Below are 22,534 nucleotides of genomic sequence, written 5' to 3'. Positions count from 1 at the left end.
TGTATGTTCCCTTTCGTGGTGGGTGGGGTCAGCGGTTCAGCCCTGTTTCTTGCATCAGATATATATATCATATGGCAAGCAGCGGAAGCATACGATAAGAAAACATACCCATAAAATTTCAATTCTACCAGAAGATCGACATTTCGATTGAATATGGGATCTTTCATGAAGGTGGCGGCGGCAGGGAGGCAAGGGAGGTTCGCGTTGGCTAAAGCATTAGTCAGTCTATATATCTTTGTCCGGTGCCTTCGACATGCTATCCCTGAGTGCATTTGATATATTGGTCGTGATATGCTCATGTGTATCAGGCAGAACTCACCTTGTATCCACGGGGGAGCGTCTGATGTGATCAATTGGATACCTAAACTTAATGCACCCATCCAGTTTGATTGCCTCAGTTCCGGTTAGCATGATTCATGAAACCCTCGATGTCTGACTGCCTCCTTATATGTGTGCCGGTTGTGATGACGAGGCGTGGGTTTGAGTCGGAGTAGTAAAGGTGGACAACGTAGACCTCGAGCTAGTGAACAGTTCTATCCTTGTTATTTCCTTGCTCTTATTTGACGGGTTGGATGAGCACTGCTTGGTGGAGTGTTTGTTATTAGGCTCGTGAAATTTGCAAGTGACGTTGACGGGCGATGGCGTTTGCGGCTATGTGGATAATTATCAGTGCGACAGGGACTGAATTGAAAGGCTTCGATTCGCGGAAATGAAAAGGTCGGCGAAGGTGTTGTGAGTATACCGAGTTAATGGAATTGGTAGAGTAAGGAGGAAGTCTGGAGATCCTGTTACGCGGGGTCCAGATGTACGGAGACACTTGTGTGATAATGCTGGTTGGGTGGGCAAGAATGCTGGGGTTTGGCCTAGTTGGTGATGTGCGAGAGCACTTGTGTGGAATCTCCGAGATACCGGTGTCGGAAGCACCGACATGAGCCACTGGCTATGGAGAGGCACTGGCCGTATGCGATACTGGCTGTGTGTATGATAAACAAGACGCACTGGCTGCATGAAGGTGTAGCGACAGCAAGATGTCGACGATAAGCTGAGGATACGTGCAATGGCTGAAAGCAGCAGAAACGCGAGCTATTGCGCTCACAACCTTTTTGGGTGTCAGTGCCAGACTCTCAGATTAAATTCAATTGCACCGCTCGATTCCACATCATCCACCTAGATAGGCGAGGGGCAATATAAAAGGAGGCATGATGAGGGTGAGAAAGGCAAAATTAACCCTAGAGATTACCGGTACTTCTCAAGTGAGTTCCTAAACAAACTCGGCGCCTGAGCTAGTCAAGCAAAAGCCATCAAGCTACATGTTTTCAAGGCTCCATCTATCGCCATTGCCTATAAGCTTTTCATCTGGCAATACTATGTTGTATACATCACACGCTTTTCAAACTTCGGACTTCGGACTTCGAACTCCAAATGCCCCACTCATCCCGCTCCTTCGACTTCAACGTTCCTTCTGGGCGTATCTTCCAATGATATCTGTCTGAATCTGTGTACCCCTGGAGGTAACTTTATATATTAGACTAGTCTAATACTGCTTTTGGGAGGTACAGCCGAACCTTATAAAGGGAGCCTCAGTTTCATATCCCGAGATCCCGGAGTTGTTATAAATTGGCGATACTGTCTGACTCCCACCGAGACACACATCTCAGACATGCAGAAAGAATTCCAAGATCTATGGAAGGCTGCCCAGGGACCCTGGGAGTCAGGCGTTCTCCCTAGTGCTGAGAGCTTGGCGCGAGCTAGAGCTTCTCTCCCCTCGACACTTCCAGATACAGGATCTAGTCTCGAATCTGTGCAGCGACACATTTCCGATGATATTGTCCCGGCATTCAACGGAGGAAGTCTAAGTGCCAACTACTACGGCTTCGTAACTGGTGGAACCACCCCGGCAGCACTCTTTGCGGACAACGTTGTATCTGCCTACGACCAGAACGTCCAGGTGCATCTCCCAAATCACTCGATTGTGACCGATGTGGAGTACAACGCGATTGGTCTCCTTTTGGATCTCTTCCGACTAGATCGTTCTATCTGGTATAATGGAACGTTCACTACTGGCGCTACAGGAAGCAATATCCTTGGCATAGCATGTGGTCGCGAGTTTGTTTTGCAAAAGGCGGCGGAGAGGAAAGGCTGTCACCTCCAGAGTGTTGGCGAAGAGGGCCTATTTGAGGTATTGAATGCACTAGGTCTTTCCGGGGTGCAAGTATTATCAACACTGCCACACTCGTCCCTCGTGAAAGCTGCTGGTGTGTTAGGCATCGGTCGTTCCAATGTACACAACATATGCCGAGCCGACGACCCGCTCCGCTTTGATATTGATAAGCTTCAGAAAGAACTTGCGAGAACTGACAAAGTCAGTATTGTCGCCATATCTTGCGGGGAGGTTAATACTGGCCGTTTTGCAACAAGCGGTGCGGATTTGAGAGAAATTCGCCAGTTGTGTGACAAGTACGGAGCCTGGATGCATGCTGATGGAGCATTTGGAATCTTTGGCCGCCTTCTTGATGAGAGCCCGGAGTTTGCAACAATTAAGAAGGGTTGTGAAGGAATAGAATTGGTCGACTCAATTGCCGGTGATGGCCACAAGCTTCTCAACGTTCCCTACGACTGTGGCTTTTTCTTTACTCGCCACCCGAATGTGGCATCGCAGGTATTCCAAAATGCAAATGCAGCCTACTTGGCTTCTGGAAACTCCGATGGCCCTTCCATCCCCTCGCCTTTGAACATTGGCATGGAAAACTCTCGACGATTCAGAGCGTTGCCGGTTTATGCATCGCTATTGTCATACGGCAAGTCTGGATATCAAGAAATGCTGGAGCGTCAAATAAGACTTGCCCGGAAAATTTACGGATGGATCTTCGAGCATTCTAGGTATACAGCTTTGCCAGAAGCACTGTCCAAATCTGGACTACTCGATCAGGCGTTTATGGTTGTTTTGTTTCGAGCGAACGATGAGGGCTTGAACCGCGAGCTAGGGAACAAAATCAACGAAAGCTCGCGAATGTTCGTCTCGGGTACTAGCTGGGATGGATCTCCTGCTTGCCGTATTGCAATCTCAAACTGGCGTGTCGATGTGGAGCGAGACTTTGCACTGGTGACAGACGTGTTGGCAAAGGTTGCCCAGAGCTAGAGGAATATCAATAGTAGACACCAGAGAGACAGACTTAGAATAACAGTCCATTTCACAAATTGAGCCTTTTTCTGACTTTTTCGGTGATCGACTTATAAAACCGACAACACATGTAAACGAAATGATATCTGAGAAGACCACTCAAAAGATATCAGAAGGCTGCATAAGAGGCCAACTATACTTGTGGACATTCAATACATAAATTCTTCTTGGCATCTCTATAGAGGGTATCAGCGGCGACGACCAGCTCCTCCCATGTTCTCGGTACGGTCAGACATGTTGACAACCTCCCCAATACCTGCGGCTTCTTGCTCATCTTCCAGAGCCATGATCTCCTCTCGGCTATCCCACCACTTTTCTTCGGACATGGAGAAAGCTTCCTTGCGCAGTTCCTTGATGGTTTTTTCACTAGTCTGTTCCTTATCTTTCACAGTTTCCATCACGATATTCTGCCATTCTTCAGAAGTGCGGCTGAAGAACTCCCGCAAGCTCTCAAACGGCCGAGGCAAAGGTCTGCCGTCATTGGCAATTTGCTCTTCTGACTCCTCAACTTCAAGTTGTTCCATGTCCTTGCTGACAGATGGCACCGTCACATCTGTCGGGGCAGGAGAAGCAGTATCAAGAGACATCGCTTCGGCGTCAGCCTCGTCTTCTTCATCCATTTCATCTTCGTCGTCTTCGTCATCCATGTCTTCGTCACTATCTTCGGCTTCGTTCAAGAGGTTCCAGTTCTCAGGCTCTCTGTAGAATATCTCCTTGACGCCATCCAGTTTGACTAGATCAATGGAATACATATCGTCGAAAGTGAACTCTCGGTCGCCCTTTTCGAACGTACCGCCAAAGATGAATAGGGTATCATCCTGCACTGCTAGCTGGGCATTGAATCGCTGGTGGGGCATTTCAAAGCGAACAACTGATGGCTTTGAGGGCTCCACAGGCTCCTCAGGCTGGGGCGTGCTTGTTTCCATATCGTCGTCATTGTCATTGTCCCGAATTCCGACTTTAGCTTCTAGGGCTTTGAGGTTCGCCAAAAGCTCTTCCTCGTCGGCCTTGCCCCTGTTTTTGGACTTTGCATTTTGGTTTGCCTGCTGCTTTTTGCCGGGCGCGCGGGGACGTCGCAGCGTCAACGGGAAGAAACGGTTTCTGTCGGTGGTCCAAGCAAAGAGGGTGTTAAAGAATTCGCTGTCAATGCCCTCCTCTGTTAGCTCCACGTCGTGGACACCACCAAACATAATTCCACGTCCCTTGTGGTATGCCATGGTAGTGCCAACACGGGGCGGATTGGGCGTATTAGCGGGCTTCTTTCGTCGCTCCCATCGGACTGTAGGTGCCGTTGATGATGGGGCCTCCGCTGGAGGGGGTGTGATTCTCAGGAACCAAGTATCCTGGTGAACCATGGGCCGGAGAGCCATCTTCTGGGGGCCACCACCCTTTCCTTGCTTACCACCACCTGCAGATGCCTTCACTCGGGAGTAACCTCCGTAGAGAACAGCTCCAGTCTCGTGCGGTAGCAGGGAGAATGACGAGCGAGGGTCAGGCTTTTGGGAAGCAAGGGTCAAGGTGGGATTGGACCAGGTATACTGATTACAATCATAGATCCAAAGGTCCTGCAAGTACTTAGTTTGCTGGGAGGTATCTTGGAATCCACCGAAGAGGATGATGTAGTTCTGTCTTTGTATTAGCTCTAATATACAATAGAGACCCCAAAATCGAAAAATATACCTTGAAATAGGTCATGCGGTGACCGCTTCTAGCGGGAGGACCTTTGCCTTTAGGCTCAAGGCGAGTCCATTCCCTTGTGGCTGTGTCTAGGTGCCAAAAATCATTGTAGTGATAGAACGTGCCTTGCTTCGGTGACGAGAACTCTCCTGCTGTTTGTTAGTTTCCGCACAAACAATTTCAACATATTAAGCAAGTAATGTTACCTCCGAACATATAGATGCCTCCAGAGTTTCCTCCTCGGCACCAGGCATGGCCACTTCGAGGAAGCGGACTGTTGGGACTAGTCACTTCTCTCCATTCACCACGATCAATCAAATAGACAAAAAGATTGTTGAAGAAAGTGGCATGCGTTCCGTCAAAGTACTCTCCGCCATAAAGCAGCAGCTCATTTCGGTTCGACGGAGAGGCTAGTACGGTTGCAGATGAACGTGGTACCGGCGGCTCGGAAGGAACTTCAGTGACCTTCAAGAATTTAGCTTGTTCTTCGGCGTACTGGGCCAGAATGGCATCCAGGTCTGCGTCTTCAGCATCACTGTCTGCATCTTTGCCCTTGGCTTTGGATTTCTTTTCTTTCTGTGCGGTCTTCTTTGACTGCTTTGCTGCTACACGGTCCTTGTGTTCAGCGGACTTCTTATTCTTTTTAGCCATTTTGGCTGTTGGATACAGAAGGTGATTTTTCGCGATCTGCTTTTTCGTGGGGCAAAAATTATGCCTTTCCCCACACTGAATTGCCCCCCTTCTATACCAGATCTACGTCTATAGGTGTGTTGCTTGCGCCTCTGGATTTTGTTTACATGTAAATTAGAAAATATAAGAACATATAATAAGGATAAAATCATGTACAAATTTTATTTTCCATAGCTCAATTTGACCGTGTAACTTGCAGTTGAACGTAGTTGCTACCATAGATCGATTTGTTTGACCGCTCACGTGCCGACGCGTCTACAACATAGATAGGTTTCGCGATTGTTCTGATTACTGCAAACATCAAGATCGATGGCCATGACAGCAACAGGCCCCCATGACGAAGAATAACTTAGCGACTCATCTCAAATGGTTGATAACCCAAGGGAAATCTCTCTACCTTCCTCCGGCTCAAACCAGCTTGCCTGAACGCGACAATCACGTATCGCAGCAGGCGATTTCCCCCACCGACGAATTCGCGACCCTCGATGATATCCTTGAAGTCGCGGAGGATGAGACGGATATATCGATGGCTAGATTGCTACCCCAATCGGCGAGCAAGCCTCGAATGCTGAGCCGAAACGACACGGTCCCCACCAGCACTCCGTCAACTATAAAGAAACGAGCTTCGCCGAAAAAATCAAGCATAGCTCGAGGTATGTGACCGAATAAGACGAATTTTGTGGGAATAATTAGACTGACGCAAGCTGCACGATGATCAGAGTCCTTCCGAGAACCGCCGTTGTCATCATGCAAACCTGCCCAAAAGTCGACTCCATTACGGCCGGGTAGTTTCCACGCATCTGGATGTGATGATATTGAATCGATTGACTTGACAGGTGAGATCGATCGAGTTGATCGATCCATACTATCATCCTCAGAGACTATCCCGGGTGGTGAGACGCGGGTGTCATGGACAGAAGAATGCACACCATGCGGAACTCGTGAGAAACGCGGCAAAAAGCGCAAAAGTGACGAGTACACATCCGATCTTCTTTCTCCATCGAAATATGCGGCGAAAGTGCGAACTACTTCAAAATCGGCTCGGCCTCCCACCGCTAGAGATATTGTATCGGAACAGCCCGCAATCCCACTCCAGACAACTCAAACAACTAAAACAAACCCACAAAGCACAGCGAAGCAACCTGGTTATCATTCACCTGTTGTCCCACGGAGCCACCGGAAACGAGTGATTGCGGATTCAGATGATGACGATGATCTCTTTGACGACTGGGCTGACGATGAAGACCCCGCCGCTACGATGATTCTAGATGCCGAGGAGAGCCTGTACCCAATACTCCCCGCGATGAGTCCAGCGGCGGACGAGACGAAGATCGAGATCAAGCATTCGCGATTAGAATCTACGCCAAAAGCACCATTCCCAACTGCGCAACCATCGACCCAGTCAAAGAAAAAAGCAGATGCTAAAGATCCTATGCCGTCAACACCCTGGCCGAAGCCGTCCAATTCACAGGAAAAGAATCCGGATCTTCTTAAGTTTTTAGCCCTTGGAAAAAATGCCTTCGGGCATGCTATTTCTAAATTGAGGTCTACTCTGCAGAAGAATTCCGAGATAGTCTATCAACAGGCCATGGAGGGCCAACCGGTGCCAGAATTGATCGCTGAGAACAAGAAACTTGTCACTCAGATCGAGGCGATTGAATTGTTGCGAAAACATCAAAACGCCCACAAAAGCAGTGTTTCTCGTAAGCAAGATTTGAAGCAAAACCTGATACGTGTGATTTCACAAGGTCTAGACCCAACAACTATGCCAGAAGAGCTTGCGCAGAGTCGAGCAGTTGAGGCAGAGTTGGAGCAAACCGAAACAAAAATATGTCAACTTCTGTCTCAAGTCAACATCCTCGAGTTGGCACACGATTGTCCCTCCGACCCTCCTCCAACGGGACATACTCAGCCCACCTTTGAGACTCACGCAGCCACACGGGGGGGCACTTTTTTCTCTTCTTCGCGGGCCGACTTAGACACAGAATTCCTTGACCAACAGCGTCTACCTCCAACCAGTCCTAGAAAGACCAAGGAGACACATCGGACGAATAACAATAAAAACTGTATTTCTCGGAATATGGGCTCCCCACAGTTGGATTCAATGGATCTTGATGAGTTCGACTGGAATGTCAGCGATGATGAGATATTAGAGGCGGCAGGGGACCTCGATGGTGCTCATCAGGTACCCGTTCGCGAGCAAGTCAGTCAAACCCGCGAAGTTTTCGCAGAGACTTCTGGCAACATCCCCAAGGCCCCCGTCCCCAAGAAGTCGCCCGGTCATAGTGCCTTCTGGTCAAACCATCCATGGTCTCAAGAAGTAAGAAGGGTGTTGAAAGATCGATTCCACCTCCGCGGATTCCGGCCCAATCAGCTTGAGGCAATTGATGCAACACTTGCTGGCAAAGATACTTTTATTCTTATGCCTACTGGAGGAGGAAAGTCGCTATGCTATCAGTTACCTTCCGTGGTTACGGGCGGACGCACCACGGGCGTGACGATCGTGATATCTCCATTGCTAAGTTTGATGGAGGATCAGGTATCACACCTCCGAAAACTAAAGATCAAGGCATTCATGATTAACGGCGACACCGACCAAGAGGAAAAATCCTGGATCATGGGGCAGCTTTCAAATGCAGGTGGCGCCGGGATGGAGGTCCTGTACATCACACCTGAGATGCTCAGTAAAAGCCAAGCCTTGATCAGAGCCCTTGAAAAACTTCATCGAGGAAACAGACTAGCGCGCCTCGTCATTGATGAAGCCCACTGCGTCAGCCAATGGGGACACGACTTCCGACCTGACTATAAAGAGCTAGGAGAGGTTCGAGCCAGGTTCCCTGGTGTACCGGTTATGGCCCTCACAGCCACCGCCACTGAGAATGTCAAAGTTGATGTGATGCACAATCTGAAAATCACCGACTGTGAGGTGTTCTTGCAAAGTTTCAACCGCCCTAACCTCACCTACGAAGTACGGCCGAAGGGAAAGAGTGATGAAGTTTTGGCCAGCATGGTGGAAACCATTACAACCTCATACCGAAATCAATGCGGGATTATCTACTGCCTCTCGCGAAGGACGTGCGACAAAGTTGCAGAGGATCTCCAGAAAAAGTACCGCCTCAAGGCACAGGCTTATCATGCGGGTATGACATCAAATGCAAAGTCGCAAGCTCAAACCAACTGGCAGGCGGGCCGAGTGCATATCATTGTTGCCACCATTGCATTCGGAATGGGAATTGACAAAGCTGATGTGCGATTCGTCATGCACCACAGTATCCCGAAAAGTCTCGAGGGGTATTATCAAGAAACCGGTCGTGCTGGTCGAGACGGCAAGCGTTCTGGCTGCTATCTTTACTACGGCTACAAAGACACAGCAACTTTGAAGCGGATGATTGATGCAGGAGATGGCAATGGTCAACAAAAAAGCCGTCAAAAACAGATGTTGCGGAATGTTGTTCAATTTTGTGAGAACCGTAGCGATTGCAGACGAGTGCAAGTCCTCGCCTATTTTGCGGAATACTTCCGCCGAGAGGACTGCAACAACACTTGTGATAACTGCAAGTCCGGTTTGGTGTTTGAGCTCCATGATTTTACTGAGCAGGCATCGTGGGCCATCAAGATTGTGCGACAATTCCAGAACACACAGGAGAAGGTCACTGTGCTCTACTGCTGCGATATACTTCGTGGGGACTGTAAACGGCCTAAAACTCCAGAGCATCGCAAGATGCTGGGGTATGGAAAGGGATCCGACCTCGACCGTGGAGCAGCCGAACGACTGTTCTACCGACTTCTGGGTGAAGACGCATTGGCCGAAGACAATGTGATCAATAAAAGTGATTTCGCTGTTCAGTATCTCATCCTCGGTCGTCGTGCAGCGGAGTATGAGAGTGGACAACGGCAAATGAAACTACAGGTTCGCGCCTCACCGAATAGCAAGGCTAAAACCAAGAGCAAGCACGCGCCGAAGAAAAGGTCTAGCAATTCAGGTGGCGATCCTCAGTCCACCATGGTATCTTCTCCGGTGCAAGCTGCTCAAGACCGCCGCCTTGATCGTTATCAATACACCGGCGCTCCAGCCGCACATCTCTCGGCCGATGAGGATAGTGATGGCTTTGAGCCGATTCGGACCACCGGCAAGCCTCGCCGCGCAAATACACGTGAGATGGGCCCTCCAATTACCAGTGATCAGAAGTTAGATCGACTTGATCATATGCATCGTGTAGTCGTGGAGGACTTCCAAGAGCATGCCAAAATCATGCTTCAAGACGTGAGTGATCGCGGTAATTGCCTATTAATACACCGCCAAGAAACTGACAGTTGCTATAGCTTGTTGTCAAGAAGGGACTTCGGTGCCAACCGTTTTCTGACCAGGTGTTACGTGATATGGCCATCTCCTTCCCCAAAGGTAACTACTCATTTTTCGATAAAATTAGAAGACATAATTAATAAAGAAACAGATCTTACTGAGCTTTCTGCGATCCCGGGCATCGACCAAGATAAGGTGCAGCGCTACGGCCGGCAGATCCTGGCGCTTGTTGAGAATGCAAAGCGGCGCTACCTGGAAATGACGCAGGAAGCAGAGACCAGCGGCATTGTTCCGGATCCCAACCACCATAACGTCATCAATCTCAGCAGCAGCGATGAGTACAGTGACGACGACTTGTTCATGGATGAGGTCTCCGCCTTCAATCTGGACAATCCCATCTCGACCGCACCCAGTAATGCAGCCGAAAACATCACAAGCCGCTACTTCCCTGCACCAGCATCTCCGGGGTATGACTCTGGTGACGGCTGGGAATCCGGCACTGCGCCTTCTGGCTCGAAGACTCGCAAGCGCCAGCCTGCCAGTGGCAAACGACCAGCACGGCGGAAGCATGGCTCTACTGGCAGCTGGAAGGGCAAAGGCGCGCGGTCAAAAGCAAAAGCTGGCGATCGTTCTACAAGCCAGTCTGCGCCACGAAAGAACGCCAAGGCCAAAACCCCCAAGTCCACGATTGGAATGATGCCTATTTGATGTCTTGTTATTGTTTTTCTCGCTTTTTAGCGGGGTATTTATGACTGATTTGGCGTTTACACAAGCATCTCTTAGGTGCGGGTTGGTATTTAACATGTTTACAAGACTAGGATATAAGGAGATACATGTACACATCCACGAATCAATAATACCATGTTGTTGGTCAACATTGAATCGTCAAACCCACATTCAATTCCCTAGTGAGCGACCAAAATCAATCAGCCGAAGCCGTCGTGCATCTCGAGGGTGAAACTGCGCGACCTTGGCTCTGACGAGGAACCTCGAAGACGCCGAATCGCGCCCCAAATCGATATAGGAGGAGTTAGCCTCCAACATAGCGTCGAGGAGACTATGCATCTCCTTTGCAGCTGCCTCCCTCTTCTTCGTAAGAGGTTCATCCGCGTTGCGTTTCATAAACTTGTCAATCCGCTGCTGTGACCTGTCCTCCGATTCTGCCGGTTCTTTCTGCTTCTTAGGCTTGCCGTGTGCTGTATAACCTGCCTTCAGAGTAGCATCCGAGACCTTGAAGTCATCGCCCACAGTCGGACCGCCTAGATCCTCGGCAGCAAGCATTGGAGCAAGAATCTCATCGATGAACTTATCCAACGAAACCTTGAGGCTCGCGGACGTGCGGTCCAGCTCTTTATTTTGGTGTTTTTGCAGGGCGAGCTGTTCGCGTGCCACCTGTGACGGAGATTGCTCTTCCTTTCTCGTGTTTGCATTGCGGATTCTCTGGATCCGCTCTCGAAGGCCGCTTGCGATTGATTGAGAGTCGCGTAGATTGGCCTCTTCGACTCGCAGGCGCTCGCGGTCCACAGACAGCTGATCGGCAGTCATTTTGACAGAGACTTTGTTTTCTTGAACAAGCTGTGCAGTTTCTTCGATGGCTAGAAGTGATGGCAAGACTGAGTCTGTTGCTGGTAGCTCATCGCTGGACTTGAGAAGCGAGTCATATGCTTTCTTGGCTCGTCGAGCCTGAGAGACGCGAGCCCAGGAATCGGTGCCCGTCTCTGTTAGGTCAAGGGAATTGAGCTCCCGCAGCTATCAAACGTGTTAGTCGAGGCTTTCTACCATAATGATAATCTCATAACATACCTTGTTCAATTCATCCTGCTGGCGTTTGACTTGCTCTTGAAGTCCTTGTAAGGTTGCATCTAAGCGTCGCGTGTAGACATGTAATGCAGTCCCACTGAGAGGTTCTTTTGCTGCCTCGTACTCTGCTTCTTGACGTTTTTCTGCGAATTTCTGTATCTTCTGCACGGTTTGGTTGGAGATATCCATGCTTATTGGCGAAGTAACGCGAAATGCCAATATTTCCTTCTAGAAGCAACAAGAATATTATTGGAATTGTAATTTAAACTTGTAAAATGTTTGAAGCCTTAGGGGCAATCAAAATCTTGAACACGAGACGAGATGCATCACGCCCATGCAACATGCGCGTCATGTGACCAAGCTTCGCGCCCTCGACTTCCTTCCCCCATCGTCAACTTTACCTCTTCTCCTTTATCACCGTGATTTCATTTCATCACCTTCATCAATTTCATTGTTCTCACCTTCATTTGCCTTTTTGCTGTTTCATCGTCAATTAGGCTATTAACTCGTTTTCGAGTTTAGCCCACACCCTTGAACCTCAGATTCAGACGTTATCAGAGGCTACAGTGTGGTACAGCAGGCAACTTGCGCTTGACTTCTTACTTGCCTCATTTCCTATTTCCCGTCGCATTCACCCAAGGACCCCGTTTTCACCCTTTCCGCTTTCTCGTCCCTTTCGAGCGTCTCGTCAAATCCCGTGAAGCTTCCCTGGTCGCGACATCACTTTCACACTTGAATCTACATTCCTTCCCGTCTTACACCGGCACTTTCTCAGTACCACCTTTTTTCCTTAACAACCTCTTCATCTTCTTAAAGCACCAGTCCCCCTTCAGATCGCTAGCACCAGCACCTTCCGTGGGAAATTCTGGTGTACATAAAACGATCATAACAGAAGAAGATTTCACTCTTAGCAACTTTCCGATTTCACTTGTAAGTGAAAGCAAACAGCAGCACTGACCCAAGATGTCTGCTTCTCCTTCCAACCTTCAATCGACCAAGCGTCCTCTCGAGGACCCTTCGTCCCCTTCCGGTCCCAATGACCAGCCTGAGGCCAAGCGCCCGGCTCTGGACAAAGTAGTCAAGAGTGATGCCGAGGCGGAAACCGATGTTGCGAGTAGCCAGGTTCCTGCTGTGGAAGATGCCAAGGACACCCAGGGAGATACCGTGGTTCCGGATGCGCCCAATGGCAAGGGTCTCCCTGCCGATACTCAGCCGATCCAATCAACCGCTTCCCAGGCCGACCGAGCCGGATCCGACCAACCCCCCCAGGACGAGTCGAGCTGGGTTCACATTCGTGCTGTGATCTCCAGCCCCGAGGCAGCCACCGTGATTGGAAAGGGAGGTGAGAACGTGTCGCAGATTCGTCGTCTGTCCGGTGCCAAGTGCACCGTCAGTGATTATTCTCGCGGTGCAGTGGAGCGTATCCTGACCGTCAGCGGTCCTCAGGATGCTACTGCCAAGGTGAGTTATTCTATTCAATGGGCTTGTTGATAATGTTCGAGTGCTAATGACAAACACCAGGCGTTTGGTTTAATCATCCGTACCCTTAACAATGAACCTCTTGAGGCCCCTTCTACGGCCCAGTCCAAGACGTACCCTCTGCGTTTGCTAATCCCTCACATTCTAATCGGTTCCATCATCGGCAAGGGTGGTAGCCGCATTCGCGAGATCCAAGAGGCTTCCGGCGCTCGCCTGAACGCTTCGGATGCTTGCCTCCCTCTGTCCACTGAACGGTCCCTTGTCATCCTCGGTGTCGCAGATGCCGTCCACATTGCTACTTACTATGTCGCCGTCACCTTGGTCGAGCAGCTGTCTGAACGTTACGGTGGTCCCGCGGCTTCGGCATATGCCACTCGCAGCGGTGGTCCTGCCGGTGCTGTCCCTGGTGGTATGCAGGTTGTGCCATACGTTCCTCAGCCCGCCGGAGGTCAATACGGTCACCCTGATACCTTCAAACGTCACCATCCTCACGCTAACCGTGCCGGTGCCGGTGCATTCGGTGTTCCCTACCTGCCTGGCCAGCCAGCTCCTGCTCCTGTCCCTCAGACCCCAATGCACTTCCCCGCCGCTCCCCATGCCCCGTACGGCGGTGCAGGACCTCACCAGCCCGCTCCCTATGTCGGCGGTCCTCAGCAGCCGACTCCTGGCCGTGGACCCCCAGCAGCCCCTGCTCCTGTGGGCGGTGCCATGCCCGGTCAGCCACTGACTCAGCAGATCTACATCCCCAATGACATGGTTGGTGCCATTATCGGCAAAGGTGGTGCTAAAATTAACGAGATCCGTCATCTCAGCGGCAGTGTTATCAAGATCAACGAACCCCAGGAGAGCAGCAACGAGCGCTTGGTTACTATCACTGGTACTGCTGAGTGCAATCAGATGGCTTTGTACATGCTCTATTCCCGACTCGGTTCGTATTCTCTTTCCCTTTCCTCATCCTCTTCGTCTTCCTCTTCATCTTCCTCTTCCCCGGATGATGTTTTTGATACCCAGGTTCTAATGGATGGATCAGAGAGTGAAAAACATCGAATCTAAGTCCAGCAACGCAATCTACGCTTGCTATGAGAGTCTTATTTCGGGGTTATGCCCAAAAGTCTACGGTGGTTTATGAAGTCTCTTTTTCTTTGCCTTCGATTTGTCTCAGGGTGTCATTGCTTTTTTTTTTCTTTTTACTTTCTTGTTGTATCTTATTCCAGGGCGTGTGATTTGATTTTTTGCTTGCCTTTTTAATAACAATTCCCGCAATTATCCCTTGAATTAAGTAGCCCTTTCCCATTCCACTACCTGCTCTAAGTACCACCGACATCCTATCATCCAGCACAGCTCAAATTACATCCAAGCCCCAGACACTAATCCACGGTGGCTCACTCGTTTATTTTTCTCTTTTCCATTTTTGGCTCTTATTTTTACCTCCTCGGGACATTTATCCCTCAATCTTTTGAAAACTGACATGTTTCATCTCCAACCCAGGAATAGGCGGCAGCATCTTCTCCCTCAGAGGCGCAATACTTTGGACAAACTTCTCCGTGTCCTTAGCTTTGAGATGCGCATCTATACTATCCCAGCCAACAACGAGGAGGTGCGCGAAAGCTTGCCCAGTTGGACTCTTCTCGTGCGGTAGCTTACTCGGCCGGTCGACATGCCCCATTGACCACGACCGCGGCCCTGCCGACTGTGGCAATTGCTCGACCAGCGCGGTGCGGAAGCTAATCAAGTCCGCGTTGATCTTCTTCACTGCTGGTACATCCAGATCGGTAGGGAACGACAGCGTGCATAGCTCAGTCACCGGGTTTCTGGTCAGTGTGCCTGTGCTGGAGAGTGTCGGGCTAAACGTAACTCGGAGTGACGACGGCGGCTGGGGATTGTCTGGAGCCAGAAAAGGGTCGAGCTGTTGAATGTTTATTGAGCTGCGAGCGTCGGTCCAGTCTGTTGATTTGGTTAGGCCGTAGGTTGTAGGTTTGTAGGGGGAGTATGGTGTTGCCTAAGTGTGGTTTCTGGGGGATGCTGAACTTACCTACAACCCAGACGATAGTGTCTTCATCTTCGGAGGTGCGTCCCCATGCTGAGTTCTCATGGCCGCTTTGCAATTTGGTTGCGCGGAATACCCTCAGCAGAGCCTCGCCTTCTTCACTGGACGGGTCTTCGGGCTTGACGGAAGATTTGACGCGGAAGAAGACGACCTGACTAACGTTTTGAGACATGATGGGTTGATGCTTTTCCCCAATGATGGTGTTGGTTTGGAGAAACATCAAAATAACAGATGGCTGATGTCACGGGATGATGTCACTCCTAGAATCCCAATTGGGTAACTACCTTGTACCTTCCTCTTCTTCCAAATTCCCTATCTTATGTAGTCACCTAGTAATTTCCTCGGAGTCATGGAGTACTTGATATCTTTCTTCTCTCACTTGTCATCTCTATCCTCAATATCATGGAATCAGTCACAATGGTCGATTTAGCCATTCCATTCCGACTTACAGGAACTTGACTGTATTTCCTCACTTCCGCTTTATGCTACCTCGTACGCCCTAGCTTCACTTTCCATCTAGTGAAATGGATACTCTTCTGGGAAGTTGTGCTTCTCCTCTGGCTGCTACATTCTATCGCCCTCGAGTTGTTGATCTTGTGGCTTCTCATCTTGTCGGAAACTGAGACTATAGCTCATATCATACCTGAGTATCATCATTGGCTACGGATGCTGGGGAACTCTCATATCCAACGACTCCCATCTCGCTGTCACTTCGCCTGAACATCCATTTCTACCGAGTGCATCTTGCCCCTCAGTGAAATCGAGCCCCCCTACTAGGGACCGTCTGGCTGCGCAAGTGAGAGAGATACTCCACAAGTTGAGTGCAGATTATGGTGACTTCCTTCTCACAACCTTACCTAGGGTAAGAAGGAGCAGAATATACCTCTTATAATTACTTACCCCAGTTTTTTGACCCTCTTGACCCATCCACGTTACTTATTTGACTAATTTAACTATTACAGCTATCGTGTTGGGTTTAGGGTTCAGTTACCTTTCCATCAAGCATGTTAAGATTTTGATGGCAGTTCAAATTTGTCGGGCTAGAATCACAGACTGTCGAATTCGATCACAACATGGGAAGTTACGGTTTAGGTGCTATTTGTGCTATTTGCTACCTGTGGAATTTTACGTCTGTTCCCATGTGTCTTGTTCCTTTTTCTTTTCAACATAATTTCTCTACTCTTCTATCAAATACCCTTAGAGAACCCTATCTACTGCATATCCCATACCTCTCGCCTTAATCCGATGCAAGAATAGTCACTTACAGTCTTTTGCACATCTTTTTCCATGGTCGTTTTGGTGGTCTCGGATATGAATGTCTCCACGAACTAAGGGAAAAGCACTGTCCGGTCAAGATGAACCTTTCCTTCGCAGATTTGACAAAGCTACCAGAGTGCCTGCTCCAAGGCCTTATCCATGACTACTTTCTCGTCTTTCTTACCCATAATGTATCCATCTACTGGTAACGAGAGACACAAGTATCTATGGTAATGCTGTGCGGAGCAATAAACACTAACCTTGCGCTGTCGAACCTGCTGAACCACAAACTGCATTATATCTGCATCACTATAGACTCCCTTCATAAATAGAGGTAGTTCGATAGTAACCCAAATGGCTCCATTGTTGTCGTCGGGGTCCTCCATATGCTCGGGACCTACCATGAAAGGAGACTTACCGTTCGGGCGTACCATATTGCTGGTAAATAAGATCGGTGTAAGGGAAGTGTTGGTTCGATATTTGGAGGGTTGCTGGTGCTGGTATTGCTAATGGTGTTGATAGATATATAGAGACACAAGGGTATCGGCCTTTTATATAGGTTCTAGCTTTAGGCTAGAACAAAGACGTTTTGCCATTCATTATACAATTGGTTTTGCTAGATATATCTATGTCTTTGAAGAGCAGCCCGTGGAGTTACATATTGTTGTTATATCTGCATTCTCCGTCTTTGTTATTTATGTCCCAACTATGCCATTGATCGAGTCGGATTCTTTATCAAGCGCCATGAACGAGTCTAAATATAGGGAGCTGATCGAGTGACTTCCAAAAACGAAAGTAGGTTCTACATGCGACGGGATTTGACTAGACCTAGACAGGTAATGGAGAAGTGCATGTAAAGGGCTTGCATTTGATAGCTAATTTAACCACTCATGGTGGCGCTGAAAAAAAATCCGCATATGTGCATGCCATGACTCCCTGGCCCAATTAAGACCATCCACCGACCAATCCACGCTGAAAGCAAATTCCCCAAATCTCGGAATCTTTAGAGAAAATCAAATGAGAGCAAATAAAAAGATAAGAAAAGAAAAATTGATCTACCACTCATCGACGGCGCGCACCTTCGCCTGCTTGTCCTCGAAGGCCTTCTTCAAGTTGGCATTCAAGTGCTGGCGACGTGACTTCTTGGCCTTGTATTGCACGGCGTCTTCTTGTGGGATAGCAAGCTCGCCAGCACCCTCAACGCTGCGGAGACGGCTCTGTCTCACCGAGGCATTGAGGCTGGCCCGGAAGTTGAGACCGCGCGAAGCGGATTCGGGGGTGTGATAAGCGCTACCGTCAATCGAGCCTCGTGACCCAGGAGTCATGGGAATGCGGCCACCAGCGCTCTTGCGAGGAGTAGAGAAGGGGGACCCCTCGCGGCTTGGGGGTCCAGTAGGAGCAATGTCCACGCCGAGCTTGCGCATCTGTGCCTCGAGAACATCGATGTCTGTGCTCTTTCCCTCGGCCATGCTCATCATTGTAGCAATGGTCTTAGTGACAGCCTCAACGGTTGGTCGGTTCCTGCCTGCACCATTCGCCTGTGGGATGTCGGCAATTTTGGCACGCAGAAGCGAAACTGCCTGTTCAAGAGCGGCTATCTTGACCTGGATATCGGTGAATGTGGTGCGCAGATCATGCTGGAGCGCACCTTGCTCGGCAGAAAGCGGTGCTTCGAGAATAGCGCCAATATCAGTGTGTGCGTCAAGAGTCTTGCGGATGCTTGCGAACTGGCCTCGCAAGGTGACAACCTGCTTTGTGAGTAGGTCACGGCAGGCATCGAGCTTTTCATCCACTCCCTGGACTCGCTGGTTGTCCAATGATTGAGCAACTGAAGTAATCATTTCTTCGAATCTTTCGATGTCCTTCAAGGCCATCTTCGTGTCGAGAATATCAGCGGGCTGGTCGCTGTTGAGGACCATCACCCAATCATCAATATCAGAGGGCTTCTTAGGCTGTTGGTAAAGAAGGAATCCCGCCAATGACCTAGCATTTATGCCCAGTGTATCTACCATAGAGTTGATGTCACGATAGAGTCGTTCGACCTGGCCGGCAATTCCTGGCTTTGCAGTCTCGCCCATGTAGTTTTGGTGAGGCAAGAATGGATCAAGAGTATCAACGGGCTCAACGGGCTGAGCCAGCTCATCGCGGAGTTTATCATCATCGTCGTCGTCTGACAAAGATAGATCATCTTCCTGGAGCTGGGCTGCTGCATGTGCGCGCGCTTGCTTCTCTTGCTCCTCGCGGGCAACATCACTGGCCTTTCTCAAGTGGCCATCACGCTGGGCAATCTGGGTAAGAGATGCCTTACGCGAGTGCAGCGCGCCTGTGGACCCCTTGCGGACATGGGATTTCTCGGGGAATAGCACGTTCTTTTTCCCTCCGACCCGAACCGGGCTCGGTGACCGGTAGGGCTCACGGTTAATGGGGCCCGGGGGAGGAAGCACTGGCTGCTTAGACATCTCCCCGAATAGCTGCCGGGGTACGCGGCCTTTGTCGTCTGCTTTTCGAGCGGGGCTACTGAAGAATCCTCCAGTGGAGCTTTGCTCGGAAACTGCACCAAATGAGCTCTGGGCCGATGGCTTGCTTTTGCCGATGAATGCTTCATCGTGTGTGATTTCTTCACCACTATCACTAAAGTCCGACTCGCCTGCGGCCTCGGAGTCTTCGTCGGAGATGCCTGATTCATCAGATTCGTCTGGGATCGGGACTGCCTCTTCCACAGATTTGGTTTTTGGATTTGCGGTAAAGTCAGGCGGCAGGGGGGCGTCCTCGGGGACAACTGCAGCCTCGGACTTCTTGGGCTTTGCTAGGAAGTCTGGAGGAAGCGGAGCATCGTCTGCCTTGGGTGCAGACTTCCTCTGAGTGAGGAAGTCAGGAGGTAGAGGAGCATCCTCCGTCTTTGGTGCAGATTTCTTCTGCGCAAGGAAATCGGGGGGAAGGGGGGCGTCATCCGTCTTGGGTGCGGACTTTTTCTGTGTAAGGAAGTCGGGGGGGAGAGGAGCATCCTCTGCCTTAGCTGCAGGCTTCTTCTGCGAAAGGAAATCGGGAGGGAAAGGAGCGTCCTCTTCAGATTTTGGTGTAGGTTTCTTCGCCTTGGTGAAATCTGGAGGAAGCGGGGCATCCTCAGCGGAACTCTTCGACACGTTGGATGAAGCAGAAGTATCTCCGGCGGCATAACTAGCCCGGCTGGTGGAATCTGGTGGCAATGGCGTCTCCACATCGATACTTGGCGTGTTAGGCCAATTCTTCTTGGGTGTCTCTGTCTTATCAGACAGTGTTGACAGTGGGCTGGTCACGCGGTTTTGGGTGGCATTGGGGCCAAACATCGACATGGTGTTCCCGGCCGGAGTCGTTGTCTTTGAACTGAACATTGACGTAGGGGTCTGTGAAGCAGGTTTGCTTACCCCGCCGAAGATTGAGAATGTCTCCTTATTCACAGGCTCGATATCTTCAGTGTCATCCATTGATTCACTCGGCGACGAGCTTCCCTTGCGGGACGTTGATACCATTTCTTCAAAGGAGCCACCAAATGAAAATGCTTTAGATGAAGTCTTGTCTTCTTTTGGCTCCTCTTTGAGAGGCGGGACTTCGCTTTTGAAGGTAGATTTGAGTTCAAAGCCACCTTGCGCTGCGGCGCCAAAGGGATTCTTGACTTCAGTTGAAGCTGGAGGCGGGAACGAGGTCTCAGGTTTGGCTCCAAATGGTGAGGCAGAGGTTTTGGCGAAAGCACTTTCACCAGAAGAAGCAGCTGCGAAGGGTGAACTTTTTGTCGCGCCAAACGGTGACTCGCCTGACTGCTTGGCCGCGAATGGTGACGGGCCCTGCTTTGCCGTTGCAAAGCCACTGAAGCCGCCTCCACCGGAGAAAGAGCTGAATCCGCCGCCACTAGATGCTGCCCCACTAGCTCCGAATGGGTTTGCTGGGGTACTGGATTGTCCAAGCCCGGAGCCCATGGCTCCGAACCCAGACTTACCGAACTGTGGCTGTCCCGGAGTACTGGGAGTTCCGAAGGATGCACCCGGCTGTGAGGGAGTCCCGAAAGTAGGAGCACTGGTAGGAGTTGATGGCTTTCCAAAGGCCGGGGTAGAGCTTCCACCAAGCTGAGACGGACTACCAAATGCTGGAGCACTTTGTTTTCCAAAAGCAGTCGCCCCCATGGTTGAAGCGCCCATGCGTGATGGACTACCAAAGGCAGGAGCTCCCGCTGGCTTCCCGAACCCTGACTGACCAAATGCCGGGCTTCCAAAGGCTGACTGGCCAAATGCAGGCTGCTGGGCAGGGGCCGGAGCCGGGGTCGGAGCTACAGCCTGTGGCTGAGAGGGAGCTTGGGCTGTCTGACCAGACGAAACCAACCCAGAATACGGAATGCTTTGGCGAATGGAATCAGCGTAAACGAACCACCAAGATGAAAGAATACCATCATTATTCAAAAGAAGAACCCCGGGAAGAGGTGTTGAGCTCTCCAAGATGTCGGAACCCGGAAGCGGTGCAATCACATTTTCCGTTGCTGACAGGTTTTGTGCCAGGCCAATGACTGATGTCTCATCTCCAGAGTCCTTCAACGGGACACTGGCACGTTTGGTATCGTCGCTTACTTCGGTAGTCATGAACTGACCAACGTGAGATTTGGTTCGCTCATCGTTCGCCAGAGGTTGGTCAGAACGCGTGATGAGTCCAAGATCAGTCGACGCAGTTGAGGCGACGATCAAGACATCTTTCAAGTGAGGCTTGTAGTCTCTAATTCTGGTGATAAATTGGAATGCGGGACCACGCTTTAGCATGAAGCCCATAGTTGAGCAGACTTCTGGCAATTTCTGGATAAGGAACGGCGCCTGCTTACGGCGGGTTATGATGTAGTATGAAGAAGCTGGGTTCATCCCCATATCATCCTCTGAAACATTTGGTGTGTATGTCACAAAGAAGACATCATTTTCAAGCCATGAGATTGATGAAACTGTATAATCGTAAGTAAAGGCACATATTTGGTTTGTGCAATCGTCTGAAACTTACTGTGGCAATCTCCCTCCAAATCAGATGGCCGAGGAATTTCAGCCTTTTTCGTTCCGTCTGGGGTCATCTGGTAACCAGTGCCATCGGCCAATCCAGCAACAAGCTGCTTCCCTTTGTTGCTCCATGAAGCACAACTGACACCATCCTTGAGGACAGGGCCATTGGGTCCAGGAACAAGGCTCCCAGCCTTGAGGTCGGCAATAAGAAGCTCGCCGTTAACAGTGACTAGCGCGACAAGTGTGGAGGTAGGGTCGGGGTTTGGCGCCAGGGCTCGTAGCGACACGCCATTCGTGGGAATTGAAATCGCTGGTTGCGCATTTCCTTGCATAAGGGCGTTTGTGTCGAAGACCGAAATTGCGGGGCCATTCTCTGAGGCGAGAATCAAGCCGTCGTCGCCCGGTGTGAATGCCACATGGGTGGGACGAGAAGGAAGAGGAATTGTGGCGACGGGTTGAAATGGCTTCGTTTTCTCCATATCTTCACCAGCTGGCGCCTCGATTGACTTTCTCACATTATCAGCAGTGCTTATCACCAGCGCATCTGGGCCAGCGCCGACAATGAGTCCTTTGGTGTGTGCGACAGCCAGAAGTGAAGAGGTTGGAGCAGGAAGCGCGTCGTCGGGCCATGCCGTTTGGAGGAAGCGGATATTCGCGTCTCCGGAGACACCTTTGAAACCGACTTCCTATAGCTATATTAGAGAGGGTAATCATATTTAGTGGGAGTTGTAGTGGGACATACATCGGTAAAGACATCGGGAAGCTCTGAACCAAGCTCCGCAGAGGCGCCTCCCCCAGCGGGGTTGGCCGCACCGAAGAAAGCCATTCTAAGTTTTTCCGAGTTGAATGTCCCAGAAGGAGAACGTGTGCTTTCGCTTAAAGGAGAGTTGTGTCTGATAGCATTAGGTGAAGGGGAGTTGGGAGGTGTAGAGAGCGAGCGTCGATGGAGTGACTGAGGACTCCGGGAGAATAGGTTGAGAGTATGCGCGAAAATCTTGAGGTTGCGCGGCTTCCCAGGGATGAGAAGACAAGCAAAGAATAAAAAGGGACGCAACGAGTATCGCCGATGCGCAAAGGGTTAGAGAGAGAAGTCA

At 50.2% G+C, this 22,534-nt stretch overlaps 7 protein-coding genes across 7 annotated transcripts; 3 read left to right on the top strand and 4 right to left on the bottom strand.

The window, feature by feature from the left end:
- Positions 1-1,660: 1,660 nt before the first annotated feature.
- PGRI_021200 (pyridoxal phosphate-dependent decarboxylase family protein) lies at positions 1,661-3,139 on the top strand (the record flags this gene model as incomplete). The annotated part of the gene is made up of 1 exon (XM_040789833.1): positions 1,661-3,139. The coding sequence occupies one exon, from the start codon at positions 1,661-1,663 to the stop codon at positions 3,137-3,139; it is 1,479 nt and encodes a 492-aa protein (XP_040646786.1).
- Positions 3,140-3,369: 230 nt separating this feature from the next.
- Positions 3,370-5,509, bottom strand: PGRI_021190 (putative Kelch repeats protein; the record flags this gene model as incomplete). Its single annotated transcript, XM_040789832.1, has 3 exons — positions 3,370-4,806; positions 4,862-5,007; positions 5,065-5,509. The coding sequence occupies 3 exons, from the start codon at positions 5,507-5,509 to the stop codon at positions 3,370-3,372; spliced, it is 2,028 nt and encodes a 675-aa protein (XP_040646785.1).
- A 373-nt stretch (positions 5,510-5,882) lies between these two features.
- On the top strand, positions 5,883-10,559 carry PGRI_021180 (uncharacterized protein; the record flags this gene model as incomplete). Its single annotated transcript, XM_040789831.1, has 4 exons — positions 5,883-6,201; positions 6,268-9,812; positions 9,872-9,950; positions 10,003-10,559. 4 exons carry the CDS (start codon positions 5,883-5,885, stop codon positions 10,557-10,559), a joined length of 4,500 nt encoding a protein of 1,499 aa, XP_040646784.1.
- Positions 10,560-10,748: 189 nt separating this feature from the next.
- Positions 10,749-11,840, bottom strand: PGRI_021170 (uncharacterized protein; the record flags this gene model as incomplete). Its single annotated transcript, XM_040789830.1, has 2 exons — positions 10,749-11,600; positions 11,655-11,840. The coding sequence occupies 2 exons, from the start codon at positions 11,838-11,840 to the stop codon at positions 10,749-10,751; spliced, it is 1,038 nt and encodes a 345-aa protein (XP_040646783.1).
- Positions 11,841-12,614: 774 nt separating this feature from the next.
- On the top strand, positions 12,615-14,183 carry PGRI_021160 (telomere maintenance protein PBP2; the record flags this gene model as incomplete). Its single annotated transcript, XM_040789829.1, has 2 exons — positions 12,615-13,112; positions 13,173-14,183. 2 exons carry the CDS (start codon positions 12,615-12,617, stop codon positions 14,181-14,183), a joined length of 1,509 nt encoding a protein of 502 aa, XP_040646782.1.
- Positions 14,184-14,571: 388 nt separating this feature from the next.
- On the bottom strand, positions 14,572-15,349 carry PGRI_021150 (uncharacterized protein; the record flags this gene model as incomplete). Its single annotated transcript, XM_040789828.1, has 2 exons — positions 14,572-15,074; positions 15,163-15,349. 2 exons carry the CDS (start codon positions 15,347-15,349, stop codon positions 14,572-14,574), a joined length of 690 nt encoding a protein of 229 aa, XP_040646781.1.
- Positions 15,350-17,489: 2,140 nt separating this feature from the next.
- On the bottom strand, positions 17,490-22,266 carry PGRI_021140 (FG-nucleoporin NUP159; the record flags this gene model as incomplete). Its single annotated transcript, XM_040789827.1, has 3 exons — positions 17,490-21,388; positions 21,445-22,126; positions 22,183-22,266. The coding sequence occupies 3 exons, from the start codon at positions 22,264-22,266 to the stop codon at positions 17,490-17,492; spliced, it is 4,665 nt and encodes a 1,554-aa protein (XP_040646780.1).
- Positions 22,267-22,534: the final 268 nt, after the last annotated feature.

This window comes from Penicillium griseofulvum (assembly GCF_001561935.1).
Source record: "Penicillium griseofulvum strain PG3 chromosome Unknown contig_80, whole genome shotgun sequence".
In the NCBI taxonomy this organism is placed as follows: Eukaryota; Fungi; Ascomycota; class Eurotiomycetes; order Eurotiales; family Aspergillaceae; genus Penicillium; species Penicillium griseofulvum.
This window is presented reverse-complemented; position numbering and strand designations above follow the sequence as displayed.